Below are 14,258 nucleotides of genomic sequence, written 5' to 3'. Positions count from 1 at the left end.
CTTGGTATACCTGTATTGGCTGCTCTAAGCATAGGTGACCAACCCCTCACCATGGATCATTTCAAAAGGAGCAGCTTTCACATATATTGTTCAAAATTGGCAGGAGCAACACAAATAAATAGAATAGAATAAAATAATCGTTTGATTGTCCCACAAGGGAAATGTGGTTGTAACAGCAGCCAGAAAGACACATATAAATATAAACAGAACACAGGACACAGAACAGAAACATACACAGTTTTTAATAAAAAGCACACACTTCTTTTTCCAGAGTGAAATGGTACAACATACATCATTAAAGACTTTAAAGAACAGTTAATGGGCACAGAAGTTTTAAAATATTTTTTATATTTTCTATTTCACACAGAGTCAAAAGTATGCATACACCCCAACTAATTGTAGTTATTTCTCCCTTAGCTTTTCGTAGCTGACAATTTTTGGACTGGTATGATATCATTTTTAAGCTGACGTTTTGCAGGCTGTGACTATTTGATAGCAGTCATTTAATTCTGTTTTTAAAAAAGTGACATTCCCTGTACATGTTATACAGGGTGTTGGAAATTTTTCAAGTCAGTTGTTTTGCAATAGTGGCAGCATGTTTCAGCGGTCCTACTCCGCCCCAGCATGAAACACTGCAACATTTTCTCCCAGGGAGATATAATGCTACACACAGTTTGACTCTAAATACATCTGAGAAATGTGTCAGTACAAAGAAAGTCACAGCTCACATGTGTGTACACAAAAGCAATTTTATAAAGAAGAAGCAGTGGATACTTGATGTGGATACTTTACAGATATGCTGATGCAAAGTTTTGGTGAAATATTGGAATATAATATGTTTCATGTTTTCATTTCTTGAAACTGTCCCAGCACATAATGGATCTGCTTCTAGAAACTTAAAAATAAAATACCCAAAATAAATGAAGCACATTAATGTCTTTCTATTTTTTTATTTGCACTACTTGCCATCATTGCACTGTTTCGTGTTTCACAACAGTTGCATTAACATGCTGGTGAATTTGTTGTTGTAACTTTGATTTTCCCACAGCAAAGAAATCCCAGCAGCAGCAGCAGCAGAGCCACCATCACGATGTTGAACACAGTCCGTAAGATGAGGTCAATATGAGTCTCTGTGTAACTGACTGCAGAAATATACATTAATTAGTTGTGTTAACCTTGGCTGGTTACTTAATATCTACATTTAATTCTGGCAAATTCAAGGACTGAAAAATTGCCAGAAACTACATTTTGTCTAATGCCCACCTGACTAATGAACAATTAAACAAACATGTTTATAGGCTGGTACAAAACACTCTTTTGCTATATTTCCTCTGTCTCTATACAATATATTTAAATATAAATTATATATGAAATTAAATGTTGGTTAAATAAATGAACAATTGATACTAAATGATAATTATTTAACACTTACCCACTTTTCCTCCATATGTGAATTGACTGATTCCTAAATAGCACTTTTCTGTTTTCCCAGACCACCCAAAGTGCTTTATACTATTTGCTCCATTCACACCCATGTACACAAGCACCACAACTAAACACCACAACTTCTGTCTAACATTCACACTCTGATGGACGCATCGGAGAGAAACTTAAAGTTAGTATCTTGCCCCAGGATATTTGGCATATAAACTTGGATCGAAGCACCAACCTTCCAATTAACAAATGACCTGCTCTACCTCCTGAACTATAGTCACCCCTGAATACTGCCATAGTTGTTATTAAGGTGGATTTGTATTGATTTTTTTCAGAAAAAAAATGTGACTAGTAAATTATTTTTCAGTGAAACACTGTATTTAATCGCACAAACAGGAGTGCAATAAAATAGAAAATATAAACGTGTATGTAGGATTGATGCATGAATCAGCAGTGATTGACCAAATTCCGCTCGGAAAAGGAAGAAAAAAAGTGTCTCACCTGTGAGACATGGCAGAGAGACAGACAGCCAGCTTGCTAGGGATTCACCGCCTCCTGAAATGTTGCACTTGTAAAGTCCTTCATCTGTCTTATAAACTTCGTGAATGGTCATGTTTCCTGTTGAGCTGCTCCCTATGTGACGCCCATTTTTGTAGAAATCAGCTGTGAAGTTGGAGGAAAGCATCTTGATTCTGCAGCGAAGAGTTACAGCATCTCCCACCATCACAGGAACAGCAGGACTCTCCAGGATCACAGAACCATCTGAACAACAAGTGACTTCAATTTATTAAATGCTGAATGTGTTTTTTTTTGTGACAAAGTATTGCTGCATTCATTCAGTCATACCAGTGACAGTGATGTAGATATTGTTGCTTCTGTTCCCTCCTGCTGTCCCACACCAGTATTCTCCACTGTCACTTGCATAAAGATAATGAATGGTGCACTGTGAACCTGTTGATGATGCTGTTGTTTTCTTGCTGGTTGTGTTGCATTGCTCTACTTCCTCTTTCATCTTATATAACACGTGTCCATTAGAGATCTCCTCACAGTAAAAACTAACTGACTCATATTTAAAAAACTGGGATTTGTTTGGAACAATACGAAGAGAAACTGCATCTGAGAAAAAACAAAACAAAACAAAGGTTCAGTTCATTGTTGAATTAACAACCTGCTGGATGTCACTAAACAATAATAATAACAAATAAAATAAAAATACCTTAACAAAGCAAAATGAAAAGCATGACAGCTAATACAATGTGTGCATCACAAGTTTTGTGACGATTAAATGTATGACAATCGGTTTTAAGAAAATCACAAATAGATATTTTTGATATTTTACTGCTAAGCTAACCACCTTGAGGGGACTGTTGTTGAGGGGACCGTATTCTCTGCATTATAAGGCGCACTTCAAATCCTTTAATTTTCTCAAATATCGACAGTGCGCTTTATGTATGAATTCTGGTTGTGCTTACTGACCTCAAACTAATTTTATGTGGTACATGGCGCTCAAAAATCCGTCAAAATATGTTTCAGTACGACTTTGGTAAGCTGCGAAGCCGCACCGCTTGATGGATTGTTGGAGCATTACGGCTACTGTTTTCAGGAGCCCCACTGAGTAATCTGGGTCCAAAACTCTGTCTGCTTCAGGTCCCGAAGTTAAACGAACACTGCAGCATCACTGAGAGTTAAAAACTGTCTAAATTCTTTCATCTTTAATAAAATGATCAGCGTTGCTGCTTTACCAGGTGTAACAATTAAGTTTAACATCCAGGCATCCATGAAAACAGAATTGATTAAATTTAACAGAGTTAGAAGTTAGCAGAAAGTTAGCTCGCTAGTTTCCACCTAAACATGATATAGCATGTTCTGACTGAGAGGTTTCTGAAAAAATTTAAACGTACAGCTCTAATATCACTTCCAACATTAATGAAGAAAACTAAACAGCAGTGAATTTTGTAGGGTGTGGCGGAGGTGTGCAGGGGAGGAGTGGTGCAGTGAGCTCAACGGGGCGGTGCTGGGGAGGCAGGTGAGAACACAGCTGATGGCGTTTGGTCTGATGACGGTTTCCTTCCCCTTTTTTAGTGAGACGGGAGAGGATCGGAGGGGAAGCTGGGAACAGCTGAGACCAGAGCTGTCCAGACTGTGGACTGTGAAGAATGAGTTGAGTAAAGTTTGACTTATCAATCTTTTTTGTTTCGCTTAATGCACCTTATAATCCGGTGATTTGAACTGATCTAAACGGCCTACTCCTCCAAACACAAAATGATAAATAAAGTTTATATCAATCAGCAAACATACGGCACTCACCAACATTCTGATCATGTCTGCACAACAGGATGTTGACGGTCATCACTGATGAGACCAAGAAAAAAAAGAAAGGAAAATGTGTTGCTTTTATACTTTATTGTTCATACTTTTCATATTTATTGTTAATAAGTAGTTTCTATTATTTATATTTATAATCTAAGGCACAGGTGTCGAACTCCAGTCCTCAAGGGCCGATGTCCTGAAACGTTTCCATGTGTCTCTGTTGCAACACACCTGAATAAAATTAGTAGGTCATTAACTAGACTCTATAGAATAGAATAGAAGAATAGAATGCCTTTATTGTCATTATACAGCTGTACAATGAGATACAGAGCATCTCCTACTCAGTGTAAACATGTTTGGGGGGGGGGGGGGGGGGGGTACAGTTCTGCAGCGCTATATACATATGGACAGTATTGACATAGGGAAGAAGATGTGTATATATATATAAAATGTACAATTTACAAACCGTAAACAATATGTAATAAATAGTGTTATGTATGTACAGTTGAGTTATTGCACATGGAATTGGTATAAATAGTGTTTATGTATATACAGTTATTGCACATAGAATTGGTATAAATAGTGTTTATGTATATACAGTTATTGCACATAGAATTGGTATAAATAGTGTTTATGTATATACAGTTATTGCACATAGAATTGGTATAAATAGTGTTTATGTATATACAGTTATTGCACATAGAATTGGTATAAATAGTGTTTATGTATATACAGTTATTGCACATAGAATTGGTATAAATAGTGGTGGTCCATAGAGGAAGTGGGAAGTGGGGGGTTGTGTTATCGGTGCATGTGTGAGTTCAGGGTGGTTATCGCTTTGGGGAAGAAACTGTTCTTGAGTCTGTGGGTTTTAGTGTTGATGCACCTGTAGCGCTTCCCTGAGGGAAGCAGGCTGAACATGTTGAAGCCAGGGTGGGAGCTGTCCTTGATGATGTTTGCTGCTCTGCTGAGGCAGCGGGAGGAATAAATGTCCATCAGGGAGGGGAGAGGGCAGCCGATGATCTTTTGTGCTGTCTTGACTACACTCTGAAGCCTCACTCTATCTGCCTTGGTGCAGCTGCCGTACCATACCGTGATGCAGTAGGTTAGCAGGCTCTCAATGGACGAGCGGTAGAAGGTCAGCAGCAGGTTGGAGTTCAGCTTGTACTTCCTGAGGACTCTCAGGAAGTGCAGCCGTTGTTGGGCCTTCTTGATGACCGCTGAGATGTTTTCTGTCCAGGAGATGTCAGCAGAGATGAGGACACCAAGGAACCGGAAGGTGTGGACCCTCTCCACACACTCCCCGTTGATGTAGAGGGGGGCCAAGTCAGTGCTGTGTCTCCTGAAGTCAACAATGAGCTCTTTGGTTTTCTTAGTGTTCAGTGCCAGGTTGTTTTCTGAACACCATGCTGCCAACTTCAGGACTTCCTCTCTGTACTCTGCCTCGTCTCCCTTTGAGATAGAACTTGACTGCAGGTAGCAAATCAGCCATTTGATTGAATATGGTGCAATAAAAGAAGTTTTGGAAGTTTTTTTTTTTTGTTTTTAATCTTACACATTTAAATTTACTTGAGTAGGTTAGGGGTTGCCACCTCAGCATGAGGTGTAGTCTTGCTAATGACTTCCAAATTTTTATTCAGGTGTGTTGCAACTTTTCAGGACACCGGTCCTCGAGGACTGGAGTTCAACACCCCTGCTCTAAGGTCTCACTAAAAGGTTCTTCCACATAAATCCTAAGCCATCCCATTTAGCATTATAAAGACTTAGCTTATACATTAAAACTAAATTATTAACTTTAACACAGACAGTACTCACGCAGTCTGATGCAGAGAGCTCTGACCTCCATGATATGTTGCTGCAGACTGACCAACAGACTGTGTGGCATTTTTGAAACAACTCTAAATAGTTTTCAGTGAAGCAGAGCTACTGGTGTGGTAGTTCATCTGACACAAAAACAGCCTGATGCTGCTTTCAGTTCTATTTATAGCCATTTAGCGTTCATCTTCTTTTTCTTGGTTTACAACACTGATGAGAAAAACAGACAATGCTTGACAGCGGAGACATTTCAGTGCAAACTTAGTCAGAGATCACGTTTGCTCACAAACCACCCACAGAGTCTCATAATAGACAAGTGGCAGTACCGTGGGTATGTTACGTCCCCTGGCTATTCTAGGGGATAGAAGGGACTAACATAACAGTTTGTAAATGGTTTATTTTCTGTTAGTCTTAAAGTTTGGGTTCAGACTGGCAGTTAGTTTCAGGGAGAGCCAAGGCCAACATAATAAACAAAACATCCCTGATATGAAAATAAAACAAAATACCTAACTCCAAAGAAAACAAAACTAGGAACACATAAACAGGAGAAAACAAGGGATCAATTAAAAAAGGCAGCTGTCCCCTACAGGCAGACTGAACAAAGACACACAAATTGCACATAAATTTCAAAATTAATGTAAGTAAATGTCATTGTAATGTAATGTAAATGCATAAGTATGGCAGTCAAAATGGCCAGAGGGCCCAGCAACACAGCTCCACAGGCCTTATATAGGGCTCTGCTGATTAGCAACTAGGTGGATTCAGGTAACAGCACCCAACCTAGACAGAACACAAGGCATTCTTTAACAAGAGAAAACCAGCATCCTTCTGCACTGTAAACCCAGATTTTGTTTCTAGTTAAACTTCTGAGTGATCATTACTTATACTGTTATGTTTTGTAAAAACCTGCTATCATTACTAAACAACATTAGTTAATTGTACTTTTTAGCTGAAATAGTAAGTGCCACTAATCCGGTTTAGTAGAATTAACTTGGTGTGTTTAGTTTTATAACAAAGGGGAGGGGCCTAATTCAAAACTTCACTGGGCGCCCCACAAGGCCTCTGCAACGGATTCAACGCGGACTCTGCGGGAGGGAAGAAAGCAGACTGTTGCCGACATTTTCTCAGCAGCATTGAACGCCTTGAACGGTTAGTATGTAAAATAAGTAGTATAAATATCTTTGTTGGAACATGCAACACCAAAAAGCTTGGAGGTATTTTTTGACGCTGTCACTTACTGTACGGTTTAAACTTGGTGCATATCGGTAATATATAGGCTACTTATTGCTAGCTAGAGTCCATCTATTATTGTCAGCAGAATAATAAAGTTAGATTTAGTCAGTTTAATTTGTCAACCACAATTACTTTGATATATAGGGTAACATAAGTTTATATTTGCTGAATCAACGATTTAGAACACTATGATGACCCAGGTCAGAAACTCAGAACACGATGTCTTAGAGAAATGATTAACATTAAAAAAATGTAACAACGTTAAAAAACAACATTGTTAGACAAACTTTCTTGTGGCCTTCTGAAGTGTTCTTTAATTTTTCACAACTCTGCTTGGCTTGTTATCAACTTTTACACATACTGCCACCTTTCATTTTTAACATAAAAGGTCTTAAAAAGACTAACTAACCTGTAGGAACTCTGTTCTCGTTCTCCCTCACTCTCTCTTACCTATTTACGTGCCAGTTTTATGGTAACACATATATTTTGGTTCTATTACTTTTTTGTGTTATACAGCAATATTATTTTGGTCTGATAGTTTTCTTGTTTTATGTTTTACAGATCCTTGTGTTGTGAAGATGCTGTGGAAGTGTAAGTATTGTGAGTTTATGTGTGAGAAAAGGGGTTACCTTTTAAAACATTACCGGTTAAAACACGGAAACTATGGAAGAACAGCCCCATTTCCCTGCTTACACCAAGAATGTGTGTGCACATTCAACTCCATGAATGCACTCAAGGTTCACTTAGCAAAGATCCACCAAAAAACCCAGGTTCCACAGCCAATATATACTGCACAAGTAACCTTTCAGTGTCAGTCATGTGACTTTTCTGCACCCTGCACAGAAGCAGTCTTCCTCACTCACTTGCGCAGTACACATTTGAAGGTAAATCACAGAGTCCAGTGTCCATTTAATGGCTGCAACTTTCACACCAGTGTGTATTCTACATTTAATGCACACAGAAGTAAAGAGCACAGAACACTCGACTGGAGGATGTTCAGGCCGGAAATTGTTGCTGGTAATGTAACTAATGAAATGGCACAAGAATATCACGAGCCTCCCAATGACACCTCCGAATCGGAAGACAATGAGGACTCTACCAATGAAGATCTTCATGATTTAGAAAAACAGCTGGAGCACAATCTTGCTGCTCTTTTTTTAAAGATGCAAACAGTGCTACACATTCCAGAAAATACAGTACAAGAAGTTATAAAACAGCTGCTACAGATTTGTGAACTAGCCCAGCCACTGCTGCATAATGCAGTCAAGGAAATTCTCAAACCACATACAAATGTGGAAGATTCTGTTGTGGAAGAATTAGTAAGGGCTGCTGAAAAGGGTAATGTAATGATGAAATTCTGTGGCAAGAATGGCCCCTTATCAACTACAAAAAGGAGAGCAGCATATGTGAATAAAAACTTTACAGAGGTTAAACCAGTAGAGTACCTTATTGAAAGAGGAAAAAAATGTAGTGCTGTATATGTACCTTTGCATCCAATGCTACAGAAGATGTTGAGTAGGGCAGACATTTTGGATAAAGCTCTTTCCATCCAAAAGCATGTGCAACATGAGTACAGTTCATACAGAGATGGTACATACTGTAATGAAAATGACCTCCTTAAAGGGGATGAATTCAAAATCGCTGTTGGACTATATACAGATGATTTTGAAGTGTCCAACCCTTTGGGAACATCTAGAAAGAAACACAAAATGAGTGCAGTGTATTGGGTGATAGCTAATGTCCCATCAAAGTACAGATCCACACTCCACTCCATCCAGCTTGCTGTCTTGTGTAAAGCCTCTTATGTGAAAGAATTTGGCTATGCAAAAATTCTCCACCCACTCATTCAAGATCTAGCTTCTTTGGAGCAACATGGTGTCTATGTTGAGAAGTTGGGAGAATGTGTTAAAGGGACAGTTGTATATGTGGCTGCAGATAACCTGGCTGCTCATTCTCTGGCAGGATTCTTCGAAAGCTTTACGGTGGACAGATTCTGCAGGTTCTGCATGGCAACAAGGGACGAGATGCAAGCCAAAGAGGTAAATTCAGGTGCTTTTGAACCCCGCACTATTGATGCTCACAATCAGCAGGTGCAGGAGGTAAAGCAGGATCCTACTAAGGCAAAACAATATGGTGTTAAAGGAGAGTGTGTACTGACTGATGGTCTGGAGCATTTTCACGTTGTCCATGGGTATCCCCCGACATCCTCCATGACCTTTTGGAAGGGATTGTTCCTGTTGAGCTATCACTCTGCATTTCAAACATGATTTCTAAAAAATATTTTACCATAGACACACTGAACTATGCTATAAAAGCTTTTGAATATGCCTTTGATGACAAAACTGACCAGCCTCAGCCAATTTCCCACAGCTTCTCTACCAAAGGGACCATTGGTGGCAATGGCCATGAGAACTGGGCTCTACTTAGGCTGCTCCCACTTATCATTGGCCATAAAGTCCCTGAGGGAGACGATGCATGGAACATTTTACTGCTCCTAAAAGAGATTGTTGAGTTGGCTGTTGCAACAAAGCACACTGAAGAGTCAGTACATTTCCTTGACTGCAAAGTGTCAGAACACAGAGAATTGTTGCAAACAACATTCCCAGATTTTAGATTACGGCCAAAACATCACTACCTCGAGCATTACCCCGAGCTGATCAAAGCATTTGGTCCCCTTTCAGACGTTTGGACAATGCGATTTGAGGGGAAACACAAATTCTTCAAACGGGTCATACGTAATGCCCACAACTTCAAAAATGTAGCTCTGACATTGGCTGTTAAGCATCAGAAAATGATGGCTTACTATTTGGACACAAGTTCATTTTTCAGGCCATCAGTTGAAATGGACAAGGTCACTACAGCATCAATCAGATCTTATCCTGAGGATGTCCAACAGGTTTTCTGCCGGAAAGTTCCTCAGCTTACATCAGTGCTTGTTGCATCATCAGTCTCTGTAGATGGAGTTACATATCGTTCTGGCATGATAGTCTCTGTTGGTTCATGCGCTGGGCTACCTTCATTTAGGCAGATCAAACAGATAGTGGCACTCAACACCGAGATCCTGTTTATTTGTAATGAGATGACTGCTTGGTACCACGAGCATCTGAGGTCTTTTGAACTCATCTGTGACAGCAGGAACCCCTCTCTGTGTGTGGTGCAGCTGAAAGATCTAAATGATGTGTTCCCTCTTCCAGCATACACATATGGTCAACATTTAGTAGTGACCCTCAAGCGTCATATTATATGCTAAAAAGCAAAAGTGTGGTTTCTGCAATCAGTCTAGACTGTAAGGTTTTTGTCTAATTTTAGAGCTCATGATGAAATATATAATAATACAGTCTGAGAAGGGTTTTATATTTTTCATAAATGTCTGACTATTTTAGTAAATGTTTTTCTTGTACATTTGAGTAGGGGGGCTTCTATAGAAATAGACTAAAAAATGGAATTACCACTTAAATCTCAGGATAAATCATAATTTTCTTATCTTACATAGAACACCAAGACAAACAACAAAGTCATGTACCACACAGACACAAGCAACACCAACAAAAACAACACACATTTATTGGATGTACAACTTCAATCTCATGGACATCCATAGTTTTTTCCCCCTCTGGATAGTACTCATAACTTGTTTCTGTGTTGGTGATAGTTCAGCTTGTTCAGTGTTTTCCAAAGCCCAGTATGATGCTCTCAAATATTTGACTTGAAATCATAAACACTTCTATCATTTAAGTTATCTTAATTATTTTCATAGTGATGTTTCTTCTGAAGGAAAAAAAAGTGTACTGAATTTAGGCAACAAATGCATTAATCAACTATTTTTGTGATGCACATAGTGATTGTTTAGCCGTTAAATTCCTTTTTTATATGTAAAGTTATATTCTAATTGTTGTTTCTATTTCCAAGATGACTGCAAACCAGAAAATGACCATGAGAGTCATTCTAACAGAGGCAGATATAAGGAAAGTCATCCTACATTCAAGGCCTTCTACAGTAAAAGACTTGATAACCAAGCTTCGAGAGTCACTGGGACTTCAATACAACTTCAGTCTCCAATTCCAAGACCCTGAATTCAATAATGAACTATGTAATCTAACAGATCTTCAAGAACTTCCAGAAAAACCAACCATTAAAGTCCTGCCTGTCTTTGACCTGGTGCCTGTCTCATCTGATGACGTCTTTAGCGACACAAGTACTGCAGATACAGAGATACTCTCACATTCACCTCAGGATCGACGTGAACCATGGCCAGAATTTTTTGACATTCCAACATTTTCTGTTGATGTGGAGTATAGACTGAGGCAAGCAGATTTGCTGTTTATGAGTGAAGGAACACACCTTAAGGTCTCAAAAGAGCTGAAACATGAGATACTAGAGAGACTGGCAGAAAGCATGTATAGCTACACAGCATACCCAACTGCTGCTCAGTTTGAAAGTGTTGCAACAGCACTGATAAACAAACACCCCTGTCTCCAGGAGCGAGGCTCTGTCACTCGCTGTTGTGGTTGGAAAAATAGTCTAAAGCATAAAATGGGAAATTATAGAACAAAGCGCAGGCAATCAGGATGCCTTGATGTTGCAGTAAATGCCGGTAAGCGGGGAAGGCATTCATCAGATGGACAACCAGCAAACAAGCGGATAAAAAAGGCAAAGAAAGGTGAAATCAACTACTTGCCCAACTTTCCGGATGGATTTGATCAAGCTGCCCTGGAAGAGGCCCGTAAGGACTTGGCTGATGAAATGCAGAAGAGAACCCCAAATGGACTTCTTGTAAAACAAAAGATGGATCAGACTTTTGCTTTGAGAAGAAAAGAGGTTGTGGACTCTGAACCCCCCATAAACATGATGGTGAAACGCTGGCCTGCCCTCTTCACAGAAGATCAGGTATGTTCACAAAAGCAAAGATAACTAATAACTATCTGTGTTTTATATAATGTGCCTAGATGTCGATTTCTTTTGACCCCTTTAAGGAAAACATGGATGACTTTAATGTGGAGCATGTCGTTTATACATAGAAACATCAAAACTTAAAATTCCACAAAAATGACATTCATGGCTGTTTCTCCAGCTCTACTTTGCAGATGGCTTGTCTTGTACAGGTTGGTTATGTTAAGTGCTTTTTTTTTACTCTCTCTCTCTTTCTGTATTTTTCAGGTGTTCATGGAGTTCAGCAGGATTGTGGGCAAGAACCTCAAGCAGGAATTTTATGAGAACATCGATCGGCACAGTCCTCGTTTCCTTGAGTTATTTCGTTCCAAGAGAGGGAATGTTGGACAGTTGTTGACTCAGATTTCACAACAGACCAATGTAAGTTCATACAAATTATGTTTAGTATTGTTCTTTACAGGTTTTACAAACATCATAGTCCCAGTCTATAGTTTGTGTAATTCAGTTTATTGTTGATCAGTAGCTTTCTTACTGATAAGTTATTTTGTTTTATTTTAGTCGTCTAATTTGTTATTCTGTTTCATTCCCAAAGACTACTGACCCAACTGCAATCCGGACACAGGTGCTCAGAGGGCTTCCAATCATCCTGGGGGACAATCCTTCAACCTTCTTCAAAGCAGGCTTTGTAAGTACACTCTTGTGTTCTTTTAGCCAAACGTCTCCTGGCACAGCTTCACCCACATGCAAGGTGCACAGAGAAGGTCAAGAGTTGATTGGACAGACGCCTGCAGTAAATAAAACGCTTTGAGGTTATAGGAAACAATAATCAACCTGGAAATGCACAAAATATATTTGGAAAAAAGAACAAAAGAAAAATAATATGAAAAATAAAATATCAAAAGGAATGCAAAGAAAGAATGTCTAAGTATAAAAGGAAGTAATTAACACAATTAGAATGGAATTAGAACCGGATCAAGTCTGAAAAATCACTTATACTGATCCAGTTCAAATTGCTTTTGACCCAATTAAATTGAAGGTACCACCCCTACATTTTGATTGGTGTATCGACGTTCCTTCCTATATTATGCTGCATATTTAAACGCTGGTTGGTTGGTTGTTGTTTTTTGTTTCAATAACCCTGTCAATCTACTTATGAAGATTGTTTTATAGCACTTCCAAGTGTTCCCGAAGCCTCTATTCCACTCTTTTCTTTTACATTTCACTATGACACTCTCATGGTATCATGATTGAAGTTTATTTTTGTAACGAGTATTCTAATGATTATGTACTTTTGTTTTACAAGGAATCAGATGCTGATTTTTTCCGTGACCTTGACATCGGGATTCTTCTCACTGAGCGTGAAGAGGCTGTGCTCACATCTGCCCAGCATCCAAGTCCAACCTTGTTGAAAATTATCATTGAGGGAGAAGTCGTGATGGAAAACATCCAAGATCTGCCTAAAGCAATGTGCATTCTGTTTGGACTCACGTATGCACTCCATCTTAACTATCCTAAAAGTATGAAGCTGACCTTTCTGTTCATCCAACAGATTTTGCTCTCATTAGGCCACACTGACCTAAAGCCAAAGATACAATCTTTGAAAAATCAGCTTACAATGTAAAGTGATGTCATCTCTACTGTGACATGTTTGTTTTTTTTCCTCACCTTTTTGGTTCTGTAAAACAGCCCAACAAAAAGGCACAAAACGCAGAAACAGACACATTCAGCACCCAGTCAGAACAGTCCCATACAACACCTACAAACAAAAAACACTACACATAAACTTCTATACACACAAACACACACACACACACACTTAGATGCTTTAGAAGTGAGCAGAAGCATGTGACGTGAAAGTAAAAATTGAAGAGTTGTACCTGAAAGACAGACATTGTTTAAGTTGTTGCATCATAAGTCTTTGTAGATGGAGTTGGATATTGTTCTAATTAGAAAGTCTTTGTTAGTATGTCTGTTGACCTGCCTTAATGTAGGCAGATGGTGCAGATCCTGTTTGTAACAGGGAATTTTTGGGAATTCTGTTTTTTGTTGGTTGTTACATTCACCTACCACACAACACACACACATTCAACTACCACACAAACACACACACATTCAACTACCACACAAACACACACACATTCAACTACCACACAAACACACACACATTCAACTACCACACAGACAAATTAACATTGGCTTTGTTGTGGCTTTTTCTTAAAAATAAAATGCATTGGAGCATTTGAAGATTTTGTTTTTTTTCCTATCCAACTTCATTGTAACAATGTTTTTTATAATTCATAAAAAAGTTATTTTGTTAGAGGAAAATACAATCTAATTTTTTTAGTAAGTACCAGTAACAAGTAATATCTTGTTATTCAATAATTCTGACTACACAAAAAAATATGAATATGAAAATTCATGTTATATTAATACAGCTAAAAGTATTTAGTTTCAGCTTGTGTAAAAACGTAGTATTCCATGTTAATAAAACTAAAAATATTTAGTTTTAGCTTGTGTAAAAACTTAACATTCCATGTTAGTTAAACTAAACCTATTTAGTTTCAGCTTGTGTAAAA

At 38.6% G+C, this 14,258-nt stretch overlaps 2 protein-coding genes across 5 annotated transcripts; one reads left to right on the top strand and one right to left on the bottom strand.

Moving 5' to 3' along the window:
* Positions 1-241: 241 nt before the first annotated feature.
* On the bottom strand, positions 242-5,684 carry LOC102082390 (Fc receptor-like protein 5). Of its 3 annotated transcripts, none has more exons than XM_005460597.3 (5): positions 5,560-5,684; positions 3,742-3,786; positions 2,281-2,550; positions 1,936-2,196; positions 242-1,142 (listed from the first exon to the last, which is right to left on the bottom strand). In XM_005460597.3, exons 1-5 carry the CDS (start codon positions 5,627-5,629, stop codon positions 1,003-1,005), a joined length of 786 nt encoding a protein of 261 aa, XP_005460654.3. In that variant the 5' UTR covers positions 5,630-5,684; the 3' UTR covers positions 242-1,002. The 3 variants fall into 3 exon arrangements, with proteins under 3 accessions (XP_005460654.3, XP_019209442.2, XP_019209443.2); XM_019353897.2 differs by having other exon boundaries at positions 242-1,138; XM_019353898.2 differs by lacking the exon at positions 2,281-2,550.
* Positions 5,685-6,401: 717 nt separating this feature from the next.
* Positions 6,402-13,922, top strand: LOC102078152 (sterile alpha motif domain-containing protein 3). Of its 2 annotated transcripts, none has more exons than XM_019353862.2 (7): positions 6,402-6,708; positions 7,354-7,383; positions 8,728-8,831; positions 10,702-11,679; positions 11,950-12,102; positions 12,275-12,367; positions 12,986-13,922. In XM_019353862.2, the coding sequence occupies exons 2-7, from the start codon at positions 7,371-7,373 to the stop codon at positions 13,301-13,303; spliced, it is 1,659 nt and encodes a 552-aa protein (XP_019209407.1). In that variant the 5' UTR covers positions 6,402-6,708; positions 7,354-7,370; the 3' UTR covers positions 13,304-13,922. The 2 variants fall into 2 exon arrangements, with proteins under 2 accessions (XP_019209407.1, XP_019209408.1); XM_019353863.2 differs by having other exon boundaries at positions 6,403-6,708; positions 8,755-8,831.
* The last annotated feature ends 336 nt before the right edge of the window (positions 13,923-14,258 follow it).

This window comes from Oreochromis niloticus, linkage group LG3 (genome assembly GCF_001858045.2).
Source record: "Oreochromis niloticus isolate F11D_XX linkage group LG3, O_niloticus_UMD_NMBU, whole genome shotgun sequence".
NCBI classification, from domain to species: Eukaryota; Metazoa; Chordata; class Actinopteri; order Cichliformes; family Cichlidae; genus Oreochromis; species Oreochromis niloticus.
This window is presented reverse-complemented; position numbering and strand designations above follow the sequence as displayed.